The 25,873-nt window shown below is 51.7% G+C and overlaps 1 protein-coding gene across 3 annotated transcripts in view; it reads left to right on the top strand.

Moving 5' to 3' along the window:
* Positions 1 to 3,083: 3,083 nt before the first annotated feature.
* SLC29A3 (solute carrier family 29 member 3) overlaps positions 3,084 to 25,873 on the top strand; it is a 45,090-nt gene continuing 22,300 nt past the window's right edge. For all 3 annotated transcript variants that reach the window (XR_014076073.1, XR_014076075.1, XM_081567100.1), the window contains exons 1-2: positions 3,084 to 3,177; positions 6,348 to 6,646. Coding sequence is in view for 1 of the 3 variants with exons in the window: in XM_081567100.1 (XP_081423226.1) it covers position 3,177; positions 6,348 to 6,646 (300 nt within the window). In the remaining 2 variants the exon portion in view is untranslated. The remainder of the gene's footprint in view (positions 3,178 to 6,347; positions 6,647 to 25,873) is intronic.

Raw genomic sequence — 25,873 nt, 5'->3', positions numbered from 1 at the left:
AGGTCTTCATATGTAAAAGAAGCTAACTAGAGTACCAGCCACAAAGGGTTGTGCATTAGGCTCAAGGAGATGGTTGTTGGGGGTGGGGAAAGGCAGCCAGAGCATCCTTGAGAGCTATCAGTATTACTTTTGAACCCCTCCACCCCCCGCCCCAGGCTTCATAGAAGGCTAGTAGCTTGGGCTGATATGAGTAGGGAAACCAGGCTTGACTTCATAGGGAAACCTAGACAGCATCTAAGCCTAAACCCAGGTTCATCTGGCTCTAGTTTGTCCACCACACCAGGAGGCCTCCCCAGCCAGTCCTTGTCATGCCATTGCAGCTCCCCGGGGCCAGGAACAAGTCCCTTTGTAATACTGAAATGGCTTCTGTTCAGCTCTCAGAACTTTCAGAGTACTTTCAGAGAACTTTCAGGGCCAAGCCAAGATGTGGCGGGATGCTTTACTCTGAGAATTACAAAATATCAACCCAGTGAAGAGCGCTTGGGACGTTTTGAATTTTCATTCGTTCTTTCTTCTTTCTTCCTCTCTCTCTCCCTTCTCTCCCCTTGCCCTCTTCCTTCTCCTTCTTATTCTCCCTCTCTTCCTCCTTTCTTTCCCCACTTCTCTTCCTTCCTCATGTGCATTTCAGAAGGACGGTGACGCCCAGTAGCAGTGCAGCACTGTACCGTTTACAAATATTTCCCTGACATTCTCTGACTGCCTGCAAACAGGCATCAACTCCGCCCAGTTGAAATGCCTCTACTCATCTCCACCCAACACAGAGTAGATGGCCCTCAGGCAGGAAAGTGTGGCTTCCATTCCTGTGCATGCCTGCTAAGTCATTTCAGTCATGTCCAACTCTTTGCGACCCTATGGACTGTAGTCCACCAGGCTCCTCTCTCCATGAAATTCTCTAGGCAAGAATACTGGAATGAGTTGCCATGCCCTCCTCCAGGGGATCTTCCCGACCTAGGGATCGAACCCGAGTCTCCTGCACTGGCAGGCATGTTCTTTACCTCTAGCACCACCTGTCAAAAGGGGCTTCCATAGCCAGTCCACAACATCCGGCCAGACCAATCACCATGGCCTGCCCAATTGTTCCCATCCTCTCCTTGGTCCTGAAATCAGTCTGTTCTCAAGCTGGCTGTAGGTTGCAGGGCTTCTCATATCCTCCACCCCTTCTGGCCTGTCCCCCAGGAAGAGTGCAAGCCTCCTCCAAAGCAAGACCCCAGAGCTTTCCACCTTTTGGTCTTCACACTTTTTACTCTCTCAACACTTCTGACAATAGATGCAGTGGGTTTCTTTTTTACATGTATACTCCAACAAATTCTCCAACTCTCTGGACACCAGCTGGGGACCCAACAATTCAATTCTGACACTATCTGGAGCCACAGATTCTACACGTTGAGGGGTTGTCCCACAAGGTTGCCCCTACTTCAACTTCAGATTCCAGTCATAAGTATAGAGTACCCAGGGTGCCCAAATTTTGTCCAACTTGGTGACAAAATCAGGGGTTCCCACAGTTTCAGAGTTTCAATAATTTGCTAGGATGGCCTACAGAATTCAGGAAAAAGCTTACTATCCCTGGTTTATTATAAAGGGTACAAAATGAACAAGGTACCAGGTCCCAAGTTTCTCTCCCCATGGAGTTGGGGTGTGCCACCCTCCCTGAAGGTGGATGTGTTTGCCAACCCAGAAGCTCTTTGAATCCCATCATTTAGGGGTTTTATGGAAGTTCATTATGTAGGCATGGTTAATTAACTCATTGGTCATGGGTGGTTAGGTCATCACCAGCTCCTCTCCCCTCCCTGGAGGCAGGGCATGGAGCTTAAAGTTCCAACCTTCTAATCCCCCGGGGTGGGCTCCAAGGTGCCATCAGCCCTCAACCAGAAGCTATCTGGGGCCCACCAAGCTCACCTCATTAGCATAAATTCAAGTGTGACTTAAAGGGGCTTGAATAGCAAAGAACTCTCCTATCACCCCCATCACTTAGGAAATTCTGTGGGTTTTAGAAACAGTCTATCAGGAACGGACACGACTGAGCGACTTCACTTTCACTTTTCACTTTCATTCATTGGAGAAGGAAATGGCAACCCACTCCAGTGTTCTTGCCTGGAGAATCCCAGGGACGGCGGAGCCTGGTGGGCTGCCGTCTATGGGGTCGCACAGAGTCGGACACGACTGAAGCGACTTAGCAGCAGCAGCAGCAGCTATCAGGAACCAGGGACCCGATCAAATATATGTCTGATCCTAAAACACCACCACAGGCCCCACTGCAGGGTCTGGCACATGGTAGGTCTGCTTAATGAAGGAGGTACAGTGTTCTGCGAGCCTCACCATGAAACAAGGCTGCCACCTCCCTGTGGCCGTGAGAGCACCCAGCGCTGACCCACTCCTATGAGGTCAGGGGCCTCTCAACAATTTTAGAACCAGACAGATCTAGCGTTACATCACACTTCCGTCTGGGCTTCCCACAAGCCCAGCTTTCTCAGGTCCGTGAGAGGAGCACAGGGCAACTCCGGCCCCTCCGGGGCATGTGACAATAATGAGCGTGGAGGTCAGGTAAAAGCAGAGAGAGGGTGACTGCCTTGGGCGGTAATTTAGACAGGAAGTTCTGGCGGCCGGTGGGAGAGCCTGATGGGGTCGGAGTGGTCCTGAGGACTGTGTACTGCCCGCCCAGCTACTCCTCTGCCTCAGCTAGTGAGCCTCTGGAAGGTGCTGGCACCCGGGAGGGTCCCCGCGGGTGCAGGGAACAGTAGGGGATCAGGCAGGTGCAGGTGAGACTCCGCAGCTGCCTGTGGGGGCGGGTGAAGAGCTCTTCCGGGTCCTGAGGCGCAGGGCTCCGGGAGCTGACGGGGTGGTCGGGCTCCACGGTGGGGAAGCAGCGGCGGCAGCACCGGGAACCGAATTACTGCGCACTCGCGCGCTAGCCTGGGCGGTGCACCTGGCGGCCGGCGCCTCACTCCCTCCATCTGTGAAATGGGCGCGTGCCCACAGCCTGCCGCCCGCGTTAAGTGCGCGCGGAGCGGCGAAAGGAGACCTGTTTGCAAACCCGGAAGCGCCGGCGGGGGTGGGGCAGGGGGCGGGGCCTGGAGGCGGAGCCTGGCCCGAGGGCCGGCCCAGGGCCGGCCGAGCCCCGAGTCGCAGTGGCCGCGGCAGCCGGGGAGGCAGCGGCGGTGGCGGCGAGCGACGGCGACAGTAAGTGCGGACCGGCGGTCGGGCGCGGGCCCCCGCCCAGCTCTTCAGGCTCCCGGTCGTTCTCCGGGCTCTCGCTGTGGGCAGCCTCCCCCCGCAACCCCGCGGCCTTCCTGGAGGTGCTCCACCGGAGCCTGAGGACCCCGACCCGGCCTCCGGCTAGGCTCGACGCCTCTTGCTGTGACCCGCCCCCCCCCCCCCCCCCCCCGGCTTCCCTTCTCTTCCTCCCTTGCTCTCTCCTCTCACTTTCCTCTCACGTTCCCTCCTCCTGGGTCTACTTTCTCCTCCAGATTCTCTTCCCGCCCCCTCATGAATTTCCTGAGATCGGGCCTCACCGTTTGGATGTGGGGGGCCTGAGTATGGACAAGTTAGCCCAAAATATCCAGAAGGTGGCTGAGAGCCCAAATTGGGGCGCCTGTGTCTGGGCGTGTCCCTGACCCCAAGGCAAATTCTGCCGTGGCCTCTGGGTGGCGCCCTGTGTTTCCCACAGTGCTTTCCCATAGGGTAGCCTCACCAGCCCCTTGCCCCTATTTCACAGGTGAGGAAATCGAGGCACAAAGGCGAGATTGACTTCAGAATCAGTCAAAAACTTCCTGGAACCAGCGCCCAGACCTGGAAGATGGTCTGCAGTGGCCCCAGACCCCACGAGTTTCTGCGGCGTAGAGCAGGGTCTACCCCTTGCCTCAGGTCAACCAGCACAAATTACTCAACCTTACTGAGCCCTTCAGGCGCCTGACGAACACTCCCCAGGGCATCGCCAGGCCCGTCCTGGGGATGCTGGGACTCTTCCTTGCCTTTCTTCTTTTTTAATCCAAAGCCAGCAGCTAGCTTTCATAAAGAGTAATAAGACTTTGCTCACTCCAGTGCCCTGGCCTGTAACATGAGTGAGAGAAAATTCCTGGCTCTTTCAGAAGCTTGGTCAAGGCCGAATGGTCCTGGACAAATAGGGCCCTGGAGCTGAGAATGGACTCCAGCCAAGTGTGGCCTGAGTGACTGAACTTTAGCCTCACACCCACCCCTGGAGTTGGAGCATCTGGAAAAAACCACTTGCCCATTTTCTGTTGTCCTACGTGAGTCATAATTTTTACATTTTTAAACACTAATATAGAAACTGTGTGTGTGTGTGCACACATATGCGTGCATGGCCACACTGTCTGGTTAGTTTGTTAGTGCTGAGCTCCCTGTGAGTCAAAGCTGGGAAAAGGCTCTGCTCAACCAGGGGAGTTTAAAATAGACTTGCTGACACAGATGCTCTGGGCTTCCGGCAGCCTCCTGCCTGCCTGCTGCAGGGTACATGCTGCCTCAGTAGGGGTACATATCCTGGCTGTTTAGAATCCATTCATTCAGCAGATATTGATAAGAGTGCCCTGCAGTGCTGCCTTTGCCTCTGCTCACAGCTCACTGACCAGGAATTCTTCCAGAAGGTCTGTACTTGGGGCCAGTAGACAAGGGTGCACATTGCCAACCACCTTCTTCCCAGGGAGGCCAAGGAGTCCACATGGCCCTCAGACTGACTGGCTGAGTAACCTCACTTGTGCCGTTTGTTAGCTGTATGACTTTGAGCAAATTACACAACCTCTCTGAGCCTCACTCTTCACTTGTGAAATGGGTCTTAGAGTAGCACCTACCATACTGGGCTGTTGTCAGCCTCAAGTGCCAGGTACAGACCTGGATATGCCCCAGTGCTGGATTTAACTATTGGGAATTCTCACTGTTTGAATGTGAGACAAATCAAGTAACTTTACGTCCTCATTCTTTGCATCTGATAAAAAGGAAGCAATAATTCCTGTCCTGCCTAATTCTGAGAAATATTGTGAGGCTCTCCTGAAATAGCAGATAAGGCCCTATACCTCTGTGACAGAGTGTTTGCATTTCTCCTGGCCTGGCTTAATGCTGAGTTAAGGGTCAGCCTCCTATGTGAGCCTAGATGCACTGATTTATTTATTGTAGAAGGGACTACGGAGTGTCCCATCCTCAGCTTTATGGAAATATTTCCCATTTATCAAGCTGCTGCCACAGCCTAGGTGTTATATAGAGCATAGAAGTAGGCATGCTACCTTGCAGCCAAACTCCACAGCCAGCCAGCCAGCTGACAAGCCCAGGATGGCAGGGAAGGTGCTGACATTTATCAGCATTGCCAGCCAGTTGCAATTTACACTAACCATTGTAAAAAGGCTTCCCCAGGTTTGCAGATGGGGAAGATGAGGCTCAGAACTTGGTGACTTGCCCGAGGCCGTGTACGCAGTTGTTACTGGCAACCCAGAATCTTTAGTTTGTTTTAGCTGATACTGCAGATGGGGAGTTGCTGTCTCTTGGTGGGATGTGATGAACAGAGGTGGGGGCCCAGGCAGGAGCTGCAAACCCAGGCTTGGCCATTTGCCTGGCCTGTGACCTCTTCTTTGGACCTCAGATTTCCCACAGTGAAATGAGGGAGTGGACTATTACATGTTTCAAACCAGCTTCTGGGGGCAGCTCTAGGCACTATGAGGTTTATTTTTTTTAATGTTATTTGAATGCCTTTATTTTTATTTATAATTTTATTTTTGAACAGATAATATACTCACAAAGTTCAAAATTCAAGAGGCACAAAAGAACATGTAGTGAAGTCCCCAACCTCGCTCCTCAGAGGCAACCACTGTTTGAAATTTCTTGTGTATCCTTCCAGAGGGTATACTTACATATGTGTGTATCTTCCCCTCCCCGCCTACCCCATCCGTGCTTCTTGTGTACAGATAGTATCATATTCTACACACTTTCCTCTTCCTTAATTTTCTCCCATAAAGTTGAGAAGAGTTTAGAGAGCACTCTTGGCTCATCAAGGGGCCTAATTCTTTTTGTTATGGCTGCTTAGAAATTTGAATGCCTTGAGACCAGGTTTGCCCTCTGGACTAACTGCTACAGGCCCCACTATGCTGCATTGTCTTTCTCCCAACCAAGCTCACACTTGTCTGCTACCATGTGGCCTCTGTATAGTTTGGGGGGATCCTGAGGTCACTTACAATTCTGACATCTTGTCTTTGCCCCGAATAATTAAACCTGAAGCTCTCTAATCACACTTGGGTGACTCCACAGATCCCCAGGTAGGGGCAGAATCAGCTCTGTAAGATGGGTGAGTCACCAGCTGTACCTGGCCTCAGCTTCTGATCACCTGCCCTGTCTCTCTGCTCCAACAGTGGCCATCATCTCAGAGGACGACTTTCGTCATACCTCCAATTCCACCTACAGAACTGCAAGCAACTCCCTCCAAGCTGACCAAGAAGCACTGCTTGAGAAGCTGCTGGACTGTCCGCCACCCATCCTGCAGAGGCCCGAGGACCACTACAATGGTACCTACATCATCTTCTTCAGCTTGGGCATTGGCAGCCTGCTGCCATGGAACTTCTTTGTCACCGCCCAGGAGTACTGGATATTCAAACTTAGCAACTGCTCCAGCCCAGCTACCGGGGAGGAGCCTAAGGGCTCGGACATCCTGGTAAGGCGAGCTTCTCCTGGGGGGTTGGGGGGCAGTGGGGAACAAGCTTCCTGGAAGGGACAAAGGGTGAGTTCACTTGGGTGCACCCTTCCAGGAAGACTTGTTGCATGTTGCGAGTATGGATGCAAGTTGGGAGGCTATGTGGAGTGTAGTATGGACATGGAATTCATTTCAGCCCTAAGACATGCTCTGTGTTATGTATGAGGCCTTTTGCTTCACATGGCAGGATAATATGAAATTGGATAAGACACAGTCCCAGCCTTCACATTGGTTAGTATTTAACTTGGGGAGGAGACGTAAATGATGAGTCTGTGTAGTGTGGTATAGTGATTAACCCCAAAATCCAGAGTCTATGCCTCCATGGGTTTGAAAGGGTGACTCTAATAGCATCAAGTTCAGCTATGAGTTACAGAAAATTCCAAAAGAGCAGTGGCTACCACAAGATGGAAGGAAGGTCATTTTTCTCTCATGTGCAAGTCTGGAGGGGCCAGCCCAATGCTGGCATGATATTCCATGTTGTCAGGAACCTAGCTGCTCCACCATGTAGCTTCCATGTTCAAGATCACTTCACAGTCCAAGATGGCTGTAGGAATTCTTGCCATTACATCACATAGGAAGAGAAGGAGAGGCATAAGAACATAAACACTCTGGGAATTAAGCACATGGCTTCTGCTCGTATTGTATTGGCCGTAACACAGTCATATGACCACATGCACCTCAAAGAAGGCTGGGAAATATAGTCTTTAAGCATAGTCTTTATCCCAGAGAACCATGTACCCAGCTCAGATGAGAGTTTGTGTAATTGTGGAAGACGGGGGAATCGAAGACTGGGGATGAGTAGTCTTGCCATAAAGGGAGAGATCTCTGCAACTTAGGAGAATGGGGAGGAGATATTGCTGGTGGAAGGCAAAGTCTGAGCTATGGTAGGATGGGAGGAAAGTTCAGATGTCTATGAGGAACAGTGAACCATCTACTTTTCCTGAATGTAGGGCACACACACACGTAAGAGACAAATAAAGCTTGATTTTATTGCCTTGGCCTTGAAGTCATTGCTCAGGATTTGAATGTCAAGATGAGGAGTCTCAGTTTGGTTGGCAGTGGCATCAGGTCTACCCTTGCCACCCGGGGGGGCTGCTCACTTTGTGGGGTGACTTTTCCCTCAAGCAGGGAGAGTGTTAAAGAAAAAATAATTCCGCCACTTGTTAAAGCAGTAAGGAAGCCTTTACTCAAGACTGTTGCAATAAGGAAGAGAGATTGGGCTCACCTACTGCAAGGACAAGAGGGGATTTATAGCCAGGGAGCAAAGTCAGAGGTCAGTGGATGGAAAATTACTAAGAGGAGCCATCAAGGATAGGGTTTTTTTTTTTCCTCATTAATTAGTGTTTTATTATACTTTGGTTTAGTATAAAAATTGTCAGTAACCTTACTGGGGAAATAGCCAGAGCATTTGAGAATTCTTTTTAAAATTTATTTTATTGAAGTATAGTTGAAAGAGCCTCAGTTTTCACAACTGATCCGGGGCAGTGTCTGTTCTCTCTTGAAAGCTCACAGATAAGGGAAGCAGGGTGTCTCTGAAGGCAAGCCAGACTGGGGGTTGCCAGCTGTCACCTGTCGCCTTTAGAGCTGCCCCAGGGGACAGGAACAGGATACTCTAGCTGACCCAGCCATAACCCTCAACTGTCCTAGGAGTTGGCTCATCAACCCTCTTCTGAAAGCACCTTTGAGATCCATGACCTAACCCCGTGGAACTTTTGATGCGTCTGACATATTAACTGAGGCTTCCCTCATGTCTGACTGGAAGGGCTCTTCCATAGTTACATGTCGGAATCACCCAGGGAACTTTTTAAAAAATTCCAATCTGGGCTCTTCCCCTGACATTCTGATTGAATCAGGCAGAGATGAAGTGGACATGGGAATTTTAAGACTTCACACATCCTCCTCCAGCCCCAGCCCCTCGATTCTGACACCCTGAGAGTGCCTCTCTCTGTTAACTGAGGAATTCATAGATGCCTCCAGGGACCAAAGCAGCCAGTATCAACTCATTTCGCCGCTAAAGGGCTGTCACGGGAATGTAATGTAGTAATTTAGAGCATCCTACTCAAGGTGTGGTCTTGGAACCAGGCTTCACTGGGAGCGTGTTAGTGATGCAGTCACAAGCCCCCAGAGTTGCTAACATGCCACCCTGGTGACTGGCAGGCATGGCAAAGCTAAGGCAGGGCTTCTAGAAACAGACTGTGGGTTCAAACCCTATCCCTGTTCTTAGCTCCCTGGCCTCTCAGTGCTCGTCTTGCAGTATGTAACAGGAGGATTATACCCCACCAGCTTCTTAGGGTTGTTATGAGGATTGAGTAAATTAACATGCACACACAACACTTAGAACAGAGTCTTGTACCACTGCTGTGAGTGCCATATAAACATTATTATTGTTATTATCATTCGAGCGATGGGGCCCACACTCTGAGCTGCACGTGGCCCTGGTGTATTTCCAGACGGCTGGCTTAGCCAGGGTGCTTTATGATCCACTTTTATGTACCAGTGACTCAAGCATCCCAGCTTTCTGCCAGCCTCGGTAAATCAGCCGGCCCACTTGGGCTTTGTCCAGAAGATCCCCGTCTGTCTGGGCCAGCACCCAGCCTCAGGCAGCCCCCAGGGCTGGTTCTCTGTGCACCTGTCCTGCCTCCTCCTCTGCCTGCTGCCCCGACAGCAGGCTGCCCAGGGTGGGGAGGACGTGCAGTCCAGTCTCTGGGAGCCTGCCCTTGCCTGGTGGCCGTGTGCCGTGAGCTGCTCTGGCTGCAAGTCAGTCCTTTCCCAGCTGCAGGCACTTAGCATTCCAGGCCCTGCTACTATGCTTTATTGCCTCTTTCCAAGTGCTGGCAGGTGCAGATGTAGTACCTGCGGCTGCCCGGAGCTCCTGGCTCTTGGCATCAGAGATGAGAGACCTGTCACCCCTCGATTCATGGGCCGGGTTTGGGAAGCAAGCATGCTGGGGTGTTTCTGCATTTTGTGGACCATTTTTCTTTGCCTAATTCCTCATTTCTGTCACCCACCTCCCCAGTTCTTTTCCCCTCTCTTCCTGATTTCCCTGCAAGAGGTGGTTGGTCCGCACTGTCACCTGAGGGCTACTCTGGGGGTGGGAGCCGGAAGAGTCAGACGGGTCTGTCTCCAGCCGCCACCTGCAACTCAATTAGCTGTGGGTCCGGCTGTTGTATTTTCTCTGTACTTTCCTTTGTGTATTTCCCAGGGATGGATACCTTTGGGTGGGGAGTTTGACTCTATAGGAATTTCGCACAGACCGCCCCCCACCCCTGCTGCCCAAATTATGTACTTTCAAGGTCACCTCCCTTCTCAGGCTCTTTTCCTTCTGCCTGGAGCAGCCTTGGGATGGTTTAGAAAGCTTTCTGCTCACCTGCCCCCTTGTCTCCATTCTCTGGAATAAGAACTTTGAATAAACTCACCACAGGACTGTGGGCCCAGAGCCAAAAACAATTAGAGCATAAACAAGGAAGAATTGACAGGAAAATCTGATGCAGGGGGAACCACGACGACGACTGCTATATTCTGAGCCCGACTCTAGCGCCACCATGCTGGCAAGGGTGTTAAACACAGTGTCCCTCGTTAACCCTGTTTTTTTTTTTTTTCCAGACAAAAAAGCTAAAGGCTCAAAGAGGTTCCATAGCCTGCTCCTAATCAGATAGCTAGAAGGGTTGTAAACAGTTTTATGGAGAACTTAGGAGGATAAATGACTGCAACATTTGTCATGTTCAGAAGGTGGTGCAAAGGGGACTGTTCTGGAGATGGGCCAACCCACACCCAGATTTGGCCAAACCCTATCTGTCTTCCTGTGGAGAGCCTGACCCTGGTCTGGTCTCCTTTCTACCCAGGAAGCCTGCGGGCCTTAGCTCTGCCCCTGGATTCTGGACCCAGCTTCCAAGGTGTCAGCTCTTCCCTCCCCAACCCCCCAGTTCCTTCACCCTGGCCCCAGTCCTCCCTTGGCTCTGGGGTTTGTAAACCATCCCTGATCCTATGGGACCTCCTTGCCCTCCCCTCGGCCTTTCCTGCAGCCTGTAGGACTGCTGCTTGGCCAGGGACTGCCCGTCAGCCACACACCCCCTTTCTGACCCAGAGAGGACAGTGGTGACATTTTCTCCTGCTCACTCTCTGTCATGAGGCTTCCATGGCCCCTCCCCACAAATTCTTCCATGCACCTTGGCCTGCCCAGGGCTCCTTTCTGAGGGGGCTGTGGACATGGCCAGGTTGTGGGTGGGACCCACAGTCTAAGTTGGTGTCAGCAGGGCCAGAACCCAGGCCTGGCAATCTACAGCTGTCCCATCCATCCACTAACCAGAGGGGGCCCCAGTGGCCCAGTCCTAAGGGATGGAGCAGGGGGCAGGTGCATCTCTTACTCTTGGGAACCTCCCCTGCTGCCAGCCATCTGAGCTATGGATTCCTCATCTGGGTCCCCAGAGTCCAGTGCGCTTCCCCATCAGGCCCTCTTCCCACAGCTCTTGGTCTTGACCACTTATTCTGGGGAGCCATGCCCTCAGCACTTTGCATTAACTCATTTAACCCCACTGCACCCTGTGAGGTGGGAACTGTTGTCATCCATGGTGAGAGCACCCTTTTCACAGACTGTACGCTCTTCAGGGGTAGTGAATACAGGTCTCTTACTGTATGTCCCTGTGTTCCCAGCAAAGAGTTGCACATGATAAATATTTGTTGCATTAGTTACTATATAACTGGGGAGGAAAGCCTCATGACCACAGTCCAAAATAAAGCTTTGCAAGGGAGCAGAAGGTCTGGGGGTCACAGTGGTCACCACCAAAGGAGTTCTGATGTTTCAGGTGGTGGGCAGAGACATGAAGTGGGGTTCCTGCCTAGGGAAGGGACCCAGGTTGATCTGATTTAGCAGGTGGGGATCTTGAGCATCTTCTCATTTATGGTAGCTTTGTCCTCACCCAACTCCTCAGCCCCACCCAAAGGAGCAGGTTGACATGACTGGGGAGCTATTCTTACAACTAAGGGCAGACATCCCAGTCCAAGGAGGAGGGTTCAAAGCAACCAGGATGAAGTAGTTTAGAGAAGGACAGATTATCAGAGGTCTTGGTTATGACTTGTTGGTTTTACGGAGTCTGCACCACACAGCCTATGCCTGCCACCAGTGGACCCCCCATCTTACTAATATTTCATCTGCAGGATGACCCAGTGAGTTAGGTGTTGTGCCCCAGTTTTCAGATGGAGAAGCTGAGGCTCACAGATTTGGAGCTAGTGACCCAAGGTCATTGACTCGCAAGTGACAGAACTGGGCTGTGGACCAGTCTGGAGGTCAGCAGAGCCTGTGCTGGTAAGCAACATGCTCTGCACTCTCCATCTCCCCTGGTGTCCTGGTGTAGCTCTGGCTACGTATAGAATCACCCAGAGAGCTATGAAACTTACCCGCCTGCCCCACCCACCTGATTCTGACAACATTGAAGGAGGGGCCTGGACACAAGCATTGTGAAGCTCTCTGGATGAGGCTAAATGTGCAGCCACAAGATCTAAGAGAAGGGTTACCAGGTGGGGGTAAGGAGCAGCCTCTACCAGAGCATCCATCGAACAGGCTTAGGCTACCTCATGAGAGATGTAAGTGAGCTCTCTGGAAGGACTTCCTACAGTGCAGGTTGTCAAAGCTGGCAGTGGAGGAGAGGATGAAAGCAGGCTCCCTGCTGGAAGACTAAGGAATGGCTTTCCTTGGCCTGGGCTTCATCAGAAAGAGTGGGGTCCTCACTGGGACCCTTCCAAACAGAAATGGTGGTGCTGAAAGCTCAGTTTCTATGCACCAGAGCTGAATCGAATCTTGGAGACAGAGTTTTGGTTGAAGTAGAAAAGAATAGCTTTATTGCTTTGCCAGGCAAAGGGAGACACAGTAGGCTCCTGCCCCAAAAAACTATGTGTCCCTACATGGGAGAATTTGGTGGGGTTTTCTAGCAATAGTTCAAGGGTGGGGTTGCTGATAAGAGGAGTGTGTGTGTGCAGGGCCTGCACTCCCCTGATCTGCAGGGAAGAATGCTAACTCCATTTGTTGAGGGTTTTGATTCTGTAAAGAGCTCAAAGATATTGTGTATCCCATGAGGTGGAACCAGAACCCAGCCCCAAGGCTGCACTACTGTTTCTTGGCTGCCCCTCCCTTATCTCTGTATACCTTCCCAGATTAGCAGCTGTTAGAATCTGCCCTTTGGAGGCTAGAGTCTGTTCCCTACAAGAAAAAGGGACAGAAAGGCTCCCGTGTCCAGAAGCCCTACAGGGTCCTGCTCGGTTTCACTGAATGGAGGGTCTGGTATTCCTTTGACCTAAACACTTTGAGCTTGATTAATTCCTCAGCATGCCTCTGCTGTTCCCCCAGGGCCTGACAGCCTGGGGAAGAGACTTCAGCCCTTCTTCTGGTCATGCGCTTAGTGCGAGCTGGGGGGCTCCATAGCCACCCTCCTCTTACTCCTCATTTGCCAGCCTCCTGGAAGAGGAGCAGTAGGGCCAACTGGGTCCCGAGGTGGATGTCCTAGCACCTGGCGTGACACGGGCGAGAGCGAGTGAAGCCATGAGAATGGAGGGCAGGGAAGTGGAGGTGGTCCTGGCCTCCTCTCTCCTGTGCTGTCATCTCTGTGAGGACCAGCCAGTGGACTGTGACCTGCTCCTGGAGTTTCAGAGCCACAGGTAGTTTATTCTGTAAATGCTCAGTTCCTGGGAGGAAGTGGAGTCTGTCTGTCCCATGGGACTGCAGGGGAGTTGGGAGGAGCCCAGAAGGTGACAGGACTTTATTCAGCTCCAATTTTAGTAGTGCCCTCCCTCACGATGTGGCTTGGGGTCAGGCTCCGTGGCTTCTGGGTCTTTTGCACACAGACCCACCTGCAGTATGTACAGAGTGCTCAGGATATTGCTGGAAGGGAAGTCTGGTATTTACTGAGCATCTCCTGTGAGGCATCTGTGCCGAATCCTTGTAATATTCACCACCTTTACCAAACTCTCGCCCTCTGCCAGCCCTGCAGAGGGCACTAAGTGCCCACTTAGTGCCACTGCACTAAGAGCCCTGGTTTGTTTATTAATTCCATGAGATTTATTAAACAACCTACTGTGTGCCAGAGGTTTTCTTTTCTTTATCTCTCTTGGTCCTTATAGCCCTCAGGGTATTATTATGCCCATTTTACAGAGAAGGAAACCAAAGCTCGAAAAATACAAGTAATTTGTTCCCAAGCACAAGGTCAGTGACAACTGTTACTCATGCCAGGCCATCTGAACCTACGTTGTCCATGCCCATGCCCTTATTTCCTGTGCCCCAAAGCAGCCTTTCTGATCTCGGGTGGCCTCGGCCTACAGTGGCTTGAAGCAGGGCTTGGGTTCCCAGGTAGAGATTGAGGCTGGGTCACGGCGGTGAGAACACCAGATCCTAGCCACTAGACCAGTGGTCAGTGACAAGGGCCCTGGCCCTTCAGCTTTGCAGAAAAGAATTTACATAAAGATGGAAAGTAGTGAAGCAAGTGAAGTATTTATTAGAGGGAAAAAGAGTACACAGTACATGTGGATAGACACATGGGCAGACTCAGAGAGAGAGAGAGAGTCCCAGTGTCACATCCTGGTGGCAGTTTGAATTACTTTTATGGGGCATTTCTTCTGGGTTTCCTTTGGCCAGTTGTTTTGGTTTGCCTGGTTCACAGTCCATGTTTGGTATATCTCAGGATCATCACATGTGTGTGCATGTATCTCTTAGCCAAGATGGATTCTATCGAAAAGGTTGTGGGTAGCTTAGCATCACTAGATATCACTCCCCTTTAGACCTCCAAGGAGCCTTTCTGTGCATGTATGGTCAGGAAGGTACCCTGACTTCCAGAGTAAGAAATATGTGGTCTGGGTAGGGCCCAGCCTCCTCCCTTAATTGTCCTGCCCTGTCTTGAAGTTTCAGTCCTCAGGGAATGAATCCCCTATCACTTTACCCTGGTGGGGAGAGGAAGGGCCCATCTACCTCCTACCTCATTTCCAGATGTTTTCAGACTGCTTTTGACCATAGTGCACATTTCACCTGGCAGAACCTACATGTCTGTAATGGAAACAGTGTTTCATGAAGCAGCATCTACACTTTTAGAAAAAGATCTCTGATTGTAGTTTTCAAAGAGGAGCAAGTGATCATCACAGCTGATCTTATAAATGGCTTATAAGCCACCCAGGCTGAAAACGGCGAGTTTGCTTTGGGATTTAACCTTTGCTATGAGCCCATGATGGCCTTGGGGAGCAGCGTCGTGGGGGAGGGGCAGAAGCTGGACCTGAGGCTGTGAGGGAGAGGATGGGGGAGGAACTGGGGAGACTGCACACCTGGGAAATACCTCTAGGTGTTCTACTCTGAAACTTTCTCCTTCTGGAGGTTTGGAGCGGGAGTTACAGGGGGACGTGTGAGGGTATGGATTTCTCTGGGTTTGTTTTGTTTTTAATACAGGGGAAATGGCAGGCAGTTTGTGTGCTTGTGTGACTGGGCCAGTGGAGAGGGGACCATGGGTGCTGAGGAAGATGATGAAGCAGAGCTGGGTGAGGTCCACAAGCAGACAAGGCCTAGGCTCAGAGCGCAGTGGAGGGGTCCCAGAAAAGCACACAGATGATTCATCCTCAGGAACAGGAGAGAAGGCAACCAAAGAGAAAATGAAATAAAATTTTGGTCCTGACCTATTAAGTGGATTTCATATCCATTAGTGGGTTGCGACCTGTTATTTGAAAAGCCCTTCACCTGTTTGCCTGTGACTTCATGGTCAGCCATAAGGATGCATTTTGCCCAGAGGGAAGGAAAGTGAAGTGGTCAGTGATGTGCTGATGCCATAGAGCTGTGAAGACAAGGGTAGGGACTGTAACCCAGGGGTCCCTGAGGCTGCATTAGATTTCCTGGGGCACTTCGGCAGACACTCAGACTCTCAGGCTCTGCCCTGCTGGCTGCCTCTCCCGGGTGGGCCAGGGCACCATTGCCAGGTGCTCCTGACATAGCCAGCTGGCAGGGGAGTGGGCACTCAGGTCTCCTCTGTGCCACATGCTGTTCCTTGAGAAGCTTGCACCTTTCTGGATGTAGATGGATCATGGCTCTCCTGCAGTCCACTCCTAGTGCAACTCACATCTCTTTGAATGGAAATATGCTTTGAATGGAAAATATGCCCCAATTCCATTTGGAAGTCTATTTTTTAATAGCAGAATGCTGAAGAATGATGCCAAGTGAGTGAAACACCCTTCCTCACCCTTTGAAAGCATATTAAGGCAGGATTTTGCCTGAACCCTGTCATCCCAGAAAAGGAGACAGTGGGGGCAATCTGGGGGTCAGGCAGAATGGGAGTGGGCTCCAGGCTTCCTGCACAGGGCATGGGCAAGTGGTTGCCAGGCAGATTCCTCCCCCCACACTGCCCAACAGCCTAGGCAAACGTGGATGGCCGCTCTAAACCATTTTTAAAAATTTGAACCAAAGTGAGTCTTTTTTTTTTTTTATTCCCTTGTCCACCCTCTGATTCTAACTACAGACCCAGCCAGCATGCCATTCCCAATAAATATACCTGTGATGGTTTTTTCTTGTTTTTAGCTCTTGCTGTGTCCTGCAGAGGGAGAGAAAAAGCCCAACCTGAGACGCTGTCAGTCATGCCTTCGATAGCCTCGACTTTTCTTTTTATTTTCTCCCCGTGTGCTCAGGGCCCCTCTCCACACCAGCACCCTGCACCCTGGCCCTCCCAAGCTATTGATTGCTCCTCCTCTGCCTTCAGGTTTATTCCTTCCCTCTCTCGTCCTTAGAATCTAGAGGCAATTTCCTTGACAAATTCGAGGGCTTTGAGTCTCCTTAATGTGATTGATCATCCCGAGGATCCAGAGAGCAGAAACAGACTGTAGTCTTTGTGGGTGCCTTTGTTACAGGGCCAACATCTGGGAGGAGCATGTGGTGGTGGCAAGGACCTGGGGGGTCCTCTTGGGAGTCCTGTCTGTGTGTGCACATGCATGTACACACATCTGAGGTGTGTAGCAGCCTATGTTTTCTGCCCACATGGATCTCAAAAAGAGAAACAGCCTCCCTGTAGAGAAGGTCATGGTGGGTAAGGAATTGCAGCCAGGTCTGCTCAGGACTCCCTCCTCCTGGTGGTTGTCCTGGGTTTCCTTCTATAGAGAGAGTCTAGAGCACCCCCAGACCACCTCTACCTTACACACATGCCACAGGGCCTGGTCCCTGCCCTCAGCAGTCTGCCCTGGGGGCCGATGCATGTCAGCCCTCTGGGGGCTGCAGAAACTGAGGGTAGGTGGGGAGTTTCCTTGGAAGGCCTCTTCCTCCTTGCCCTGGCCACATGGTCAGGCAGCAGAAGAGGAAGGACCGGCTGGCCAAGCAACATCAGGGGCTGAGCCCCGAATCAGCTCTCACCCCATGGAGGTTGTGCATGGATTTACAGGCTTCCAGTTTCTCTGACCTTTTGTTCTGTCTGTTTCTGAGCCATTTCCCTGCTGACTAAGGTTCTAGCCTAAGGGTGTGTGGTGGTGGTGGTTTAGTCACTAAGTCGTGTCCGACTCTTGTGACCCCATGGACTGTAGCCTGCCAGGCTCCTCTGTCCATGGGATCTTCCAGGCAGGAATTTTGGAGTGAGGGTGTGTAGGTAGCATATAAAGGATGAAGATCTAAGGCCTGCTTGCCCCTGGTCAGGGACCAGGTGAAGGTGAAGGGGGTGGGGAGCAGAGTGGAAGGTTGGCAGAAGTGATGTTGCCATTTACCATGCTCACCCTGCCTCGTGGAAGGACCTGGGGTTCAAGAGGGCTGGGTTGTTTCTGACTCTTTGTCAAATTTGCTGGGTGACTTAGGGCTCTGTTTCCTTAAGAAACTAGATTGAGGCTGGCAAAGTTTTTTTGCAAAGGGCTAGATGGTAAATGTTTTAGGCTTTTGGGGCCACAGGATCTTTGTGGCAGCTACTTGTCTCTGCCCTTGTAGAATGAAAGCAACTGTGGATAATCCATAAACAAACAAGCATGACTTTTTCAGCATTTCCCCAAAAAAGGAAGCTGGACAGATTTGACCCCAGGCCAATCTCTTGCCAACCCCAGGACTAGCCGTTCCCTGTAGTTCTCCCCCTACAAGTGTTCTGAGATCTGTTATAGAGGTGCCTACCTGACTTAATTTCTCTTTATAACACTCAGCACTGCCTGATATATTGTTTGTTTATTTGCCTATGCGTTTGCCGACTGTCTCCTTGACCAGAACATCAGTTCCATGAAAGCAGGAACTTGAACTAAATCCCCTCTGAATCACTGCTGGGCTCAGAAAGACGAGCAGAGTGAGGAGTTGATGGATAAGCATTTGTAGAGGGCCTGTCAGTGCTGGACTGATGGGGAGAAGGTACGGGAGGAAGACCCTCGCAGGATTAGATGCTGTGATCCCGCATTCAGGGGGCTGGACTCTCACCATGGGGTCAGTTTTCTTCGTACGCACAGAATACATTGGAGCAGACTTCCTTCCCTGCCCAGTCGAGTTGCTCAAGCTTGAAACTGAGGGGTTACCCTTTGTCTTGCTCTGTCCATCTATCCCCACAGTCAGCCCTTCAGCAAGTCCTGTCAAGTCTACCTCTGAAACGTCTTAATCCCTCCAGTTCTTCCCTCCATGGCCTCAGCCTCGCTGGCTTTCAGGGCGTCCCCTGCCATCAATTCTCCACGGAGGCTGCGGAAATGGTTTCTTTAAGACAAAATAGAGAGGCCAGGTAAGGGGACAGAGAGGACTGGGTCTGAGCTGTGTGGCTTTGGACAAGTACCTGACCTCTCTGAGCCTCAGTGTCCTTGTCTGCAATGTTGAGGGAGTAAATACATGAAGAACACTTGAAATAGCTCGCACGGTGGGGGCTTGGTGAGTGGGTGCTGGTACCAAATTTCTCAAGGGTTTAGAACCCTACATCCAAACTCTGGCCTCAGCCAGCTTGGTCCCTGCTTCTCTCCCTCACTCCTTGGATTGCAGAGTCACCCTGGTTTTTCAGTTGTTTGAACACACCAACCTCATTCATCCCCTTACCTTTCACGAGCTTATTCTTGGGTCTCTGTTCACATGTTACCATCTCACTACCCTCGTCAATATAAGTCCCCCCATTAGGCTCTATTGTATCCCCTTACTTGGTTTTTCTTTTCATTGCATTTGTTACAACTTGCTGTCTTTTAAAAAGCTTGTTTACCCTTTTTTTTTTTTTCTCCCTTACTAGAGTACCCTAGCTTCTAGTACATGCTGGGCAAATAGAAGGTGCTCGGCCATTACCTGTTGCATAAATTAGTAGGCTCTGAAAGATTGACTGCCTTTAACATTTCTTGAGTGAATGAATGAGTGGATACATGCATAGCCCCTGCCACTAGCTTCTGCCCTTCCATTCATTCCACTACCTCCTGCCAGGTGACCCACTAAACCTAGCACTGACCATATGGTTTTGCTGTTCAGAGGCCTTCCATAGCTCCCTAGTACCATCTGAAATAAACACCCCTCTTCAGCCTGCTACAAGAGACCACCCGTTATCCTTCTTCACCCCCATGTGCCATCATATAACCAAACTGGAGCTTAAAAAGAGTCAAAAGGGAGGAGACAGTGCTTGAGGAGGTCCAAGGAGGGGCCAGGAGGCCTGGCTGCATGGGGAAGAGTCCATAGCTGCTGGACCCTGCAAGGCAGACAAACATAGGACAAATGGGCTTGGATTGGGGGTGAGGAGGTAATGGCAGAAGAAGGAGCTGAGCAAAGGCATGGGTGGAGCTGGGATCTGGTGGAGTGAACATGAGCCACAGTCAGCTATTGAGGATATGGGGACCAGCAAATGATGGAGCTGGGGTGAGAGTGAAGGGGAAACCAAGCAAACTTTGATGGGAAGACACAGAAAAGGAGGGAGGAACCATGGGCCTTGGGAGAGGGGCTTGCCTTGAAGGCCTTTGGTTGGGGAAGGTGGAGCTTGGGCTCAGGTAGGATGGCCGGCTGGCAGTGGAAAGTGTTCTGGAGGCAGAAACTGATGCAGGTGTGGGGCTGTCGAGGCCGGGGAACTCCCGGGCAGGGCTGTAGCGCAGGAGGGAGGAAACTAACAAGGCCCCTCCAGTGGCAGAGAGAGCAGGACACTGTGCTGCCAAGAGGGGCGGGGAGGTGGCTCATGAGTCCAGGTTGGAGGGCTTCCTGTGGCTGCCTCACAACCCGGGCGGCGTGGAACAGCAGGAATTTCATCCTCAGGGTTCTAGAGGCTAGAAGTCAAAATCAAGGGGTCAGCAGGACCATGCTGCCCCTCTCCCTGCTCCCCACAACCCCCTGACAAAGACTCTAGGAAGAATCTTGCCTCTTACAGATTTCAGGACTCCCAGTCAGCCTTGAACTTCCTTGGCCTATGGCAGCACTACTCTGGTCGCAGCCTCTGCGTTCCCTGGGCGCCCTCCCTATGTGTCTGTCTGGGTGCCCTCTCCTTCTTGTAAGGACTCTGGTCCTTAGATTTAGGGCTTACTCTTATCCAGTATAACCTCATCTTAACTAATTATATTTCTATAAGACCCTATTTGTAAATCAGGTCACCTCTGAGGTTCTGAAAAGTGAAAGTCGCTCAGTCTTAGCGACCCCATGGACTATATAGTACATGGAACACTCCAGGCCAGAATACTGGAGTGGGTAGCCTTTCCCTTCTCCAGGGGATCTTCCCAACCCAGGGATCGAACCCAGGTCTCCCGCATTGTAGGCAGATTCTTTACCAGCTGAGTCACAAAGGAAACCCAACCCTGAGGTTCTGGGTTGCTGTGACTTTTAGGGGGACACTTCTCAGCCCATTATAGGGGTGGCATGTGGTGTCAGGAGCCCGAGGACTGAGAGCAGGCCTTGGATGTGGGTGGACTGCAAAGGGACCCTTCGAAGGAGTCTTTCTGTAGAGCCATCCAGGAGTGATAAGGAGTTAGAGTGAGGCCAGAGGCTGCTTTTTTAGGGAGCTTGGAGTGAAAGGAAGGAGGGGCCTGGTAGCTGGGGACAGTGTAGTCAAAGAGGTTTTTTTTTTTTTTTTTTTCCTTATCCCGAAGGAGACCTGAGTGGGCCTGTTAGGCAGAAGAGAAGGAGAGACCAGCAGTGAAGGAGAGAGAAAATGCAGACCAGGATGGTGAGGCTTTGTGGAGGAGTCTCCCAGAAGCCAGCTCTGGTGGAGGAGTGGAACCTTCTTGCCCCAGAAAGCTTTACACAGAGGGGAGGAAGGGTGGAGAGGCTCCTTCCAGAAAACCTCAGGAACTTTGCTTATCCACTGGCAGGAATTCCAAAGGAACTGTGAAAAAAGATCGCAGTCGAGGAAGGGCTTCTAAGCTGAAAAAGAACAAGAGTGATAGTAACCCCGGGGAGTCTGGGCCTGGAGACTGCCAGCCTTGAGGCCAGCTCAGGCCAAGCATCAGGGCTGATGTGAGAACAGCGTGCAAAGGTCTCATGGGGCCTTCTTTCCTCTGAGTGTCTAGGTCATCTTTCCAGACCTCACCTGTCTTGACCCCAGCTTGGGCCCCTGGTACCCCATCACACCTAGCTGGATTTGGGCTTCTGTTTCCCTCACCTGTCTGACCTTAGAAACAGGCACTGCCCCTCCCTCTCTGCCCAGCCAGCCCTCCCTGTTCATCTAGGCCTCGGGCCACAAACCCCTTAGCTTTCCAAGGCCAGTGCCCCAAACAGGGGCCTTAGAACCCACAGACAGAACGCCACCTGAATCTTCGTGGGGATACCGGCCCTCTGCACCAATCTTGGCCTGCCGAGGAACCCCACCCAATGCCAGGTGGGGTGCCTCCCCAGCAACATCCCGGACATGGCTCAGCTCTGTGCTGTCCAAAGGCAGCAAGTTTGCAACGGCAAGCTATTCTTGGCTCCAGCCTGCTCACTGCTGCTAATTTCATGCCCCTGTGATCCAGGTAATGCTTTGCTGCCTCAAGCTGCCACCCCCAGGCTTGAATCTCTTTTTCTCGCCCCACAGGAGCCCAGCTGCCTCTGCCGTGCTGTTGAGGTGGGGGCCGTGGGGGCCGTGCAAAGCTGCCTCTCGGAAGCTACTGGGTGGCCGGCCCAAACTAGTTGGCCACGGCTCGTGACTAATTTGCCACACTTATTTCAAAGTGCCCTAATGGCTTTCGGGGGAGAGGAGGCTTACCCGGAGCCTGCCAGAGATAAACGGGTTCATTTTGGGGCCTCCCTGCCTGAGGAAACCTCTTTACCTGGACTCCCAGCTCAGAATTAAATTCTTCCAGAAGAGATGCTTAGCACGGAGCCTCTCAGCCTGGCGGAGGAGAGGAAATGTTCCCATCGTAAAATGGGCCTCACATCTGGCCAGCTGGCTCGGGTGGGGTTTTAGATTGTGTTTTTAGAGCATCTCTCCCCATTCCTGGTGTTCACAAGCTGGGCCAGAGTGTCACAGATAAAAACTGGTTTCCTCATCTCCATCACAAGTGGATTGATGCCCCACACCCTAACCACAGGGCGGCTCCACACCTCCCTGGCACCTGCGGGCCGCTGACCCCCTGGTGCGCCCCTGGTGGCTCTGTCCACAGTCAGGCTTTTGATTCCCACCCCCACCTATCCTGGGGCATTCTGCTGGGGTTTGCATGGTCAGGAGAGAAGCTGGAAGCCTGCCCAGTGCTTCCCAACTATAATGTCCTCCTTCACATGGTCTGTTCTTATCAGCAGACCGTGTCCATCCATTTTGGTGGCTGACAGAAGTGGGGGCTTCTCTTAATCTTTTTTTTTTTTTTTCCTTTTTGATGCTATTCAGATCCACGGGCCTGAGGAAATGCCCAAGGGAATGGATGGTGGGGTTTAAGGAAAAGAGATAGTTCCAGGCAGATGGGAGAAATCAAGCCCGTCATTTGCTGGCTGGGGCAGAGGGAAGATGTCACCCAGATGAAATCTTTGATCTACGGACTGGGCCCTGCTCACTGCTGGGGAGCCACGTGCACTGCCAGTCCCAGCCTCTGGGGCAGCCAGTGACATGCTGTAATCCCAGCAATGGTCTTTGGGTTGGTGCAACTGTGAGGCAGGCAACCCCAGCTACATGGCTCTTAGATTTGAGGAGTGATGATAATGATCTTCCATCCCACCCCGGCCCTGCATCCTGTGACCCCACTCCCCAAGTGTGCACCTCTGTGCAGTTCATCCACCTCTGTTAGCCTCAAGCTTCTTATCTATAAAATGGGAGCAATCACAGCTCTGACTTGCTCTGATAGGCTGAATTAAGAGCAAATGGACTGAGGTCTGTGCAGGTCACATGAAAGCAGTTTTGTTCAAATGTCAATAACCTGGTGCTCTGCAGGGCCTCCATGTCCATTGGGTTACCTGAAAGTGAAAGTTAAAGTCACTCAGTCGTGTCCGACCCTTTGTGACCCCATGGAATATACAGTCCATGGAATTCTCCAAGCCAGAATATTGGAGTGGGTAGCCTTTCCCTTCTCCAAGGGATCTTCCCAACCCAGGGATCAAACCCAGGTTTCCTGCATTGCAGACAGAGTCTTTACCAGCTGAGCCACCAGGGAAGCCCAAGAACACTAGAGTGGGTAGCCTTTCCCTTTTCCAGGGGATCTTCGCGACCCAGGAATCGAACCAGGGGTTCGATTACAGGTGGATTCTTTGCCGACTGAGCCACGAGGGAAGCCCATTGGGTTACCTGGCAGGTGCCAAAGAGAACTTTTGATGTTACCTTTGCCAGAGGCCAAGCCCGAGGTAATTGCAGAGTGCAGGGAAGATACTGGAGGGCAGGGGGATTCGATTAGACCTTCAAGGAGCAGAAGTTTTCTTCCTTGTTCCTCAGAGCTGGGCTTACCTCAGTTGGGTTGGAGAATTCAGAATGATGGGGCTACTTTCTCTCCTTAGCAGCCCCAGGGGGAGGGGCGGGTGCCCTGGCTGCACTCCTGCCTCTCTGCCCTGTGAATTGAATGGACCACTTGTGCCTTTCTGCCTCAGCTCCGTAGATTCCTATGGATTCTGAGGGAAGCCTCAGAGTAGTCTGTTCCAACAAATGAACCGGGGGTTAGAGTCCTAAGTGGCAAAGAAGTATCCATTCCTCTGTTTACACCGGGGTTAGAGTCCTAAGTGGCGAAGAAGTATCCATTCCTGTCTTTACACGTGCTCTTCTGCCTCTTGGAATACCATTTCTCTTTCTACCAGCACCCACCCCCTTCCTATATCTGTCTGGCAAACTTACCCCATCTTTCAGGCTGCAGTCCAAGATGGCCTCCTATGGGAAGTCCCCCTAAACTCCCTCCTTCTCGCCCCACCCCTTGGATCCATTGTTCTACAGCTGTGGGATTGCACCCAACTATGTGCTTCCTAAGAGCATCAGCCACCCTATCTCTTCTATTTTATATGCCAAACCATCAGCCTAGTGTTGGGCACACAGGGGCTTGCCGCATCTTCAGTGAAACAGGGAGTGGGTAGAACATGAAGGGATGCTGATCCAGGTGGAAGTGGTCACTCAGCCGGCCTGGGGGCTGTGGGGTTACCAGCCTCTGGGTCTCCCACCTGCAATTACATCAGGCCCAAACTGACCCCCTGGTTTTCTATGAGCTGTGTAAACAGGGCTGCCATGTTGCACAACTCTGAGGAGCTCCGTTCATATTGCCGCCCACACGACTGTTGCCCCCTGGTGTTATGCAGCGCACAGCCTCCACTGTCATAGAAGGGGGCCCAGTGCCATTGCCCTGGAGGGGTGGTCTTCTCATTGCCCTACTCCTCTGTCGCCAGAGTCCTTGGGGCCTTTGGGCTCATCTCTGGAGGTGGAGGCTGCAACCTTGTTGCCAGGCGCCTGATGGGACAAATAACAACGGAGCCTTTTGAGGGAGCTCTCAGGAATCGGTCCCAAGTGGAAGTGAACTATATGACACCAGTTATCTCCAAGCATTGCATTACTCAAAAATCACCCTGTAGAATGGAGATTTCAGATTGCTTTGGAGGGGGCAATGCTGTTACCATTCTGACTGCAGTGTGTTTGAACCAGTATTCAGCTGTCTTCATATTTCCTTGAGTAAAATGGGAAAAGGTAACCTCAACAGGCCTTGGAAACAAATGAGACGAACCCAGGAAGGGAGCACCAGCTGTGAGTCTGCAGTGTGTAGAGTTGAGAATTGAACACAGGGCCCTCGCTGTGGGATGTTTCTTAGAAAGGAACCTGAGGCAGCATCTTATGTGCCATACTCTGCTGGGGAGTGCTGTCCTAGGGAAGTAAGTGGGGAAAAGGGAAGTGAGGCAGGGATGGCGGGGAGCAGATACAGGCTGTGATATCACTGCACTGGCCACAGCTTTGTGACTAAAACACAGCTGCTTGCTCAGGCACATGGGGTGTCTCCTGAGGAGCCACATGGAGCCCCACATTTCAGAACAGATGTTAGGCCGGAGGAGGAAAGGCAAGCAGTGTGTCTCTAGTCTCCTTCCTGTCTCCCGCCTCTCATTGGTTGAAACCTACCTTGTTGGGGGGGCTTCCTCCACCCTTCTGAGAGGGCCACCTGGCCCCTCCCACAGCCACCGAAGGAGCAAGAGCCTCTGCAGGCGCAGTCTGGGCAGTGCGCAGGTGCAGGGGTCTCTCCTTGGCACCTGGCTCCCCTGCTGGTAGCAGCAGTGGCCATGGCTTCATGACTACGTGGGACCAAACAGAAAAGCAAATGGCCTGAGGGGGCGGTAAGATAAGCAGACCTGGAGTGGTGCATAAGCCAAGTCCAGTTTCTTGAAATCAGTACATGCTGCTTGCACAAATGATCCTAATTTCAGCAAAGGATTTGGAGAGGAAAGGCTTTGGGGACTGATGTGGTCAGCCAGCATAACCTTTGTTCCCCTCGTGGGCGGGCACATTGGTCCTCATGTATGGCAAGAAGTTGAATGAAATCATGGTCAGCTCTCTCTGTTTTCATCAGGAACTGAATTTCAGAAAAACCTCAGTTACTAGGGACTTGGCTATCCCACACCCTCACTAATTAGGAATCGATTGCTATGGAACAAAATACTACAAACTTAGTGGCTTACAATAGCACATGTTTATTATCTCACAGTATCTGTAGACCAGGGGTCTGGGCATAACCTATCCCAGTCCTCCTCTCAGGGTCTCACATGGCTGCAGTAAGGGGTTAGCCAGGGCTGCAGTCTTACTGGAGACAACTGGAGAAGGATCAGTTCTGGCTTACTTGGGTTGTTAGCAGAACTCAGTTCCTTGCAGTCATTGGATTGAGAGCTTCAGTTTCTTGCTGGGTGTTGGTCAGAAACTACTGTCAGCGACT

The sequence above is a fragment of the Giraffa tippelskirchi genome, chromosome 2 (assembly GCF_054371585.1).
Source record: "Giraffa tippelskirchi isolate mGirTip1 chromosome 2, T2T-mGirTip1v1.2.pri, whole genome shotgun sequence".
Taxonomy (NCBI): Eukaryota; Metazoa; Chordata; class Mammalia; order Artiodactyla; family Giraffidae; genus Giraffa; species Giraffa tippelskirchi.
Note: the sequence above shows the minus strand (reverse complement) of the source record. Positions and strands in the feature narration are given on the sequence as shown.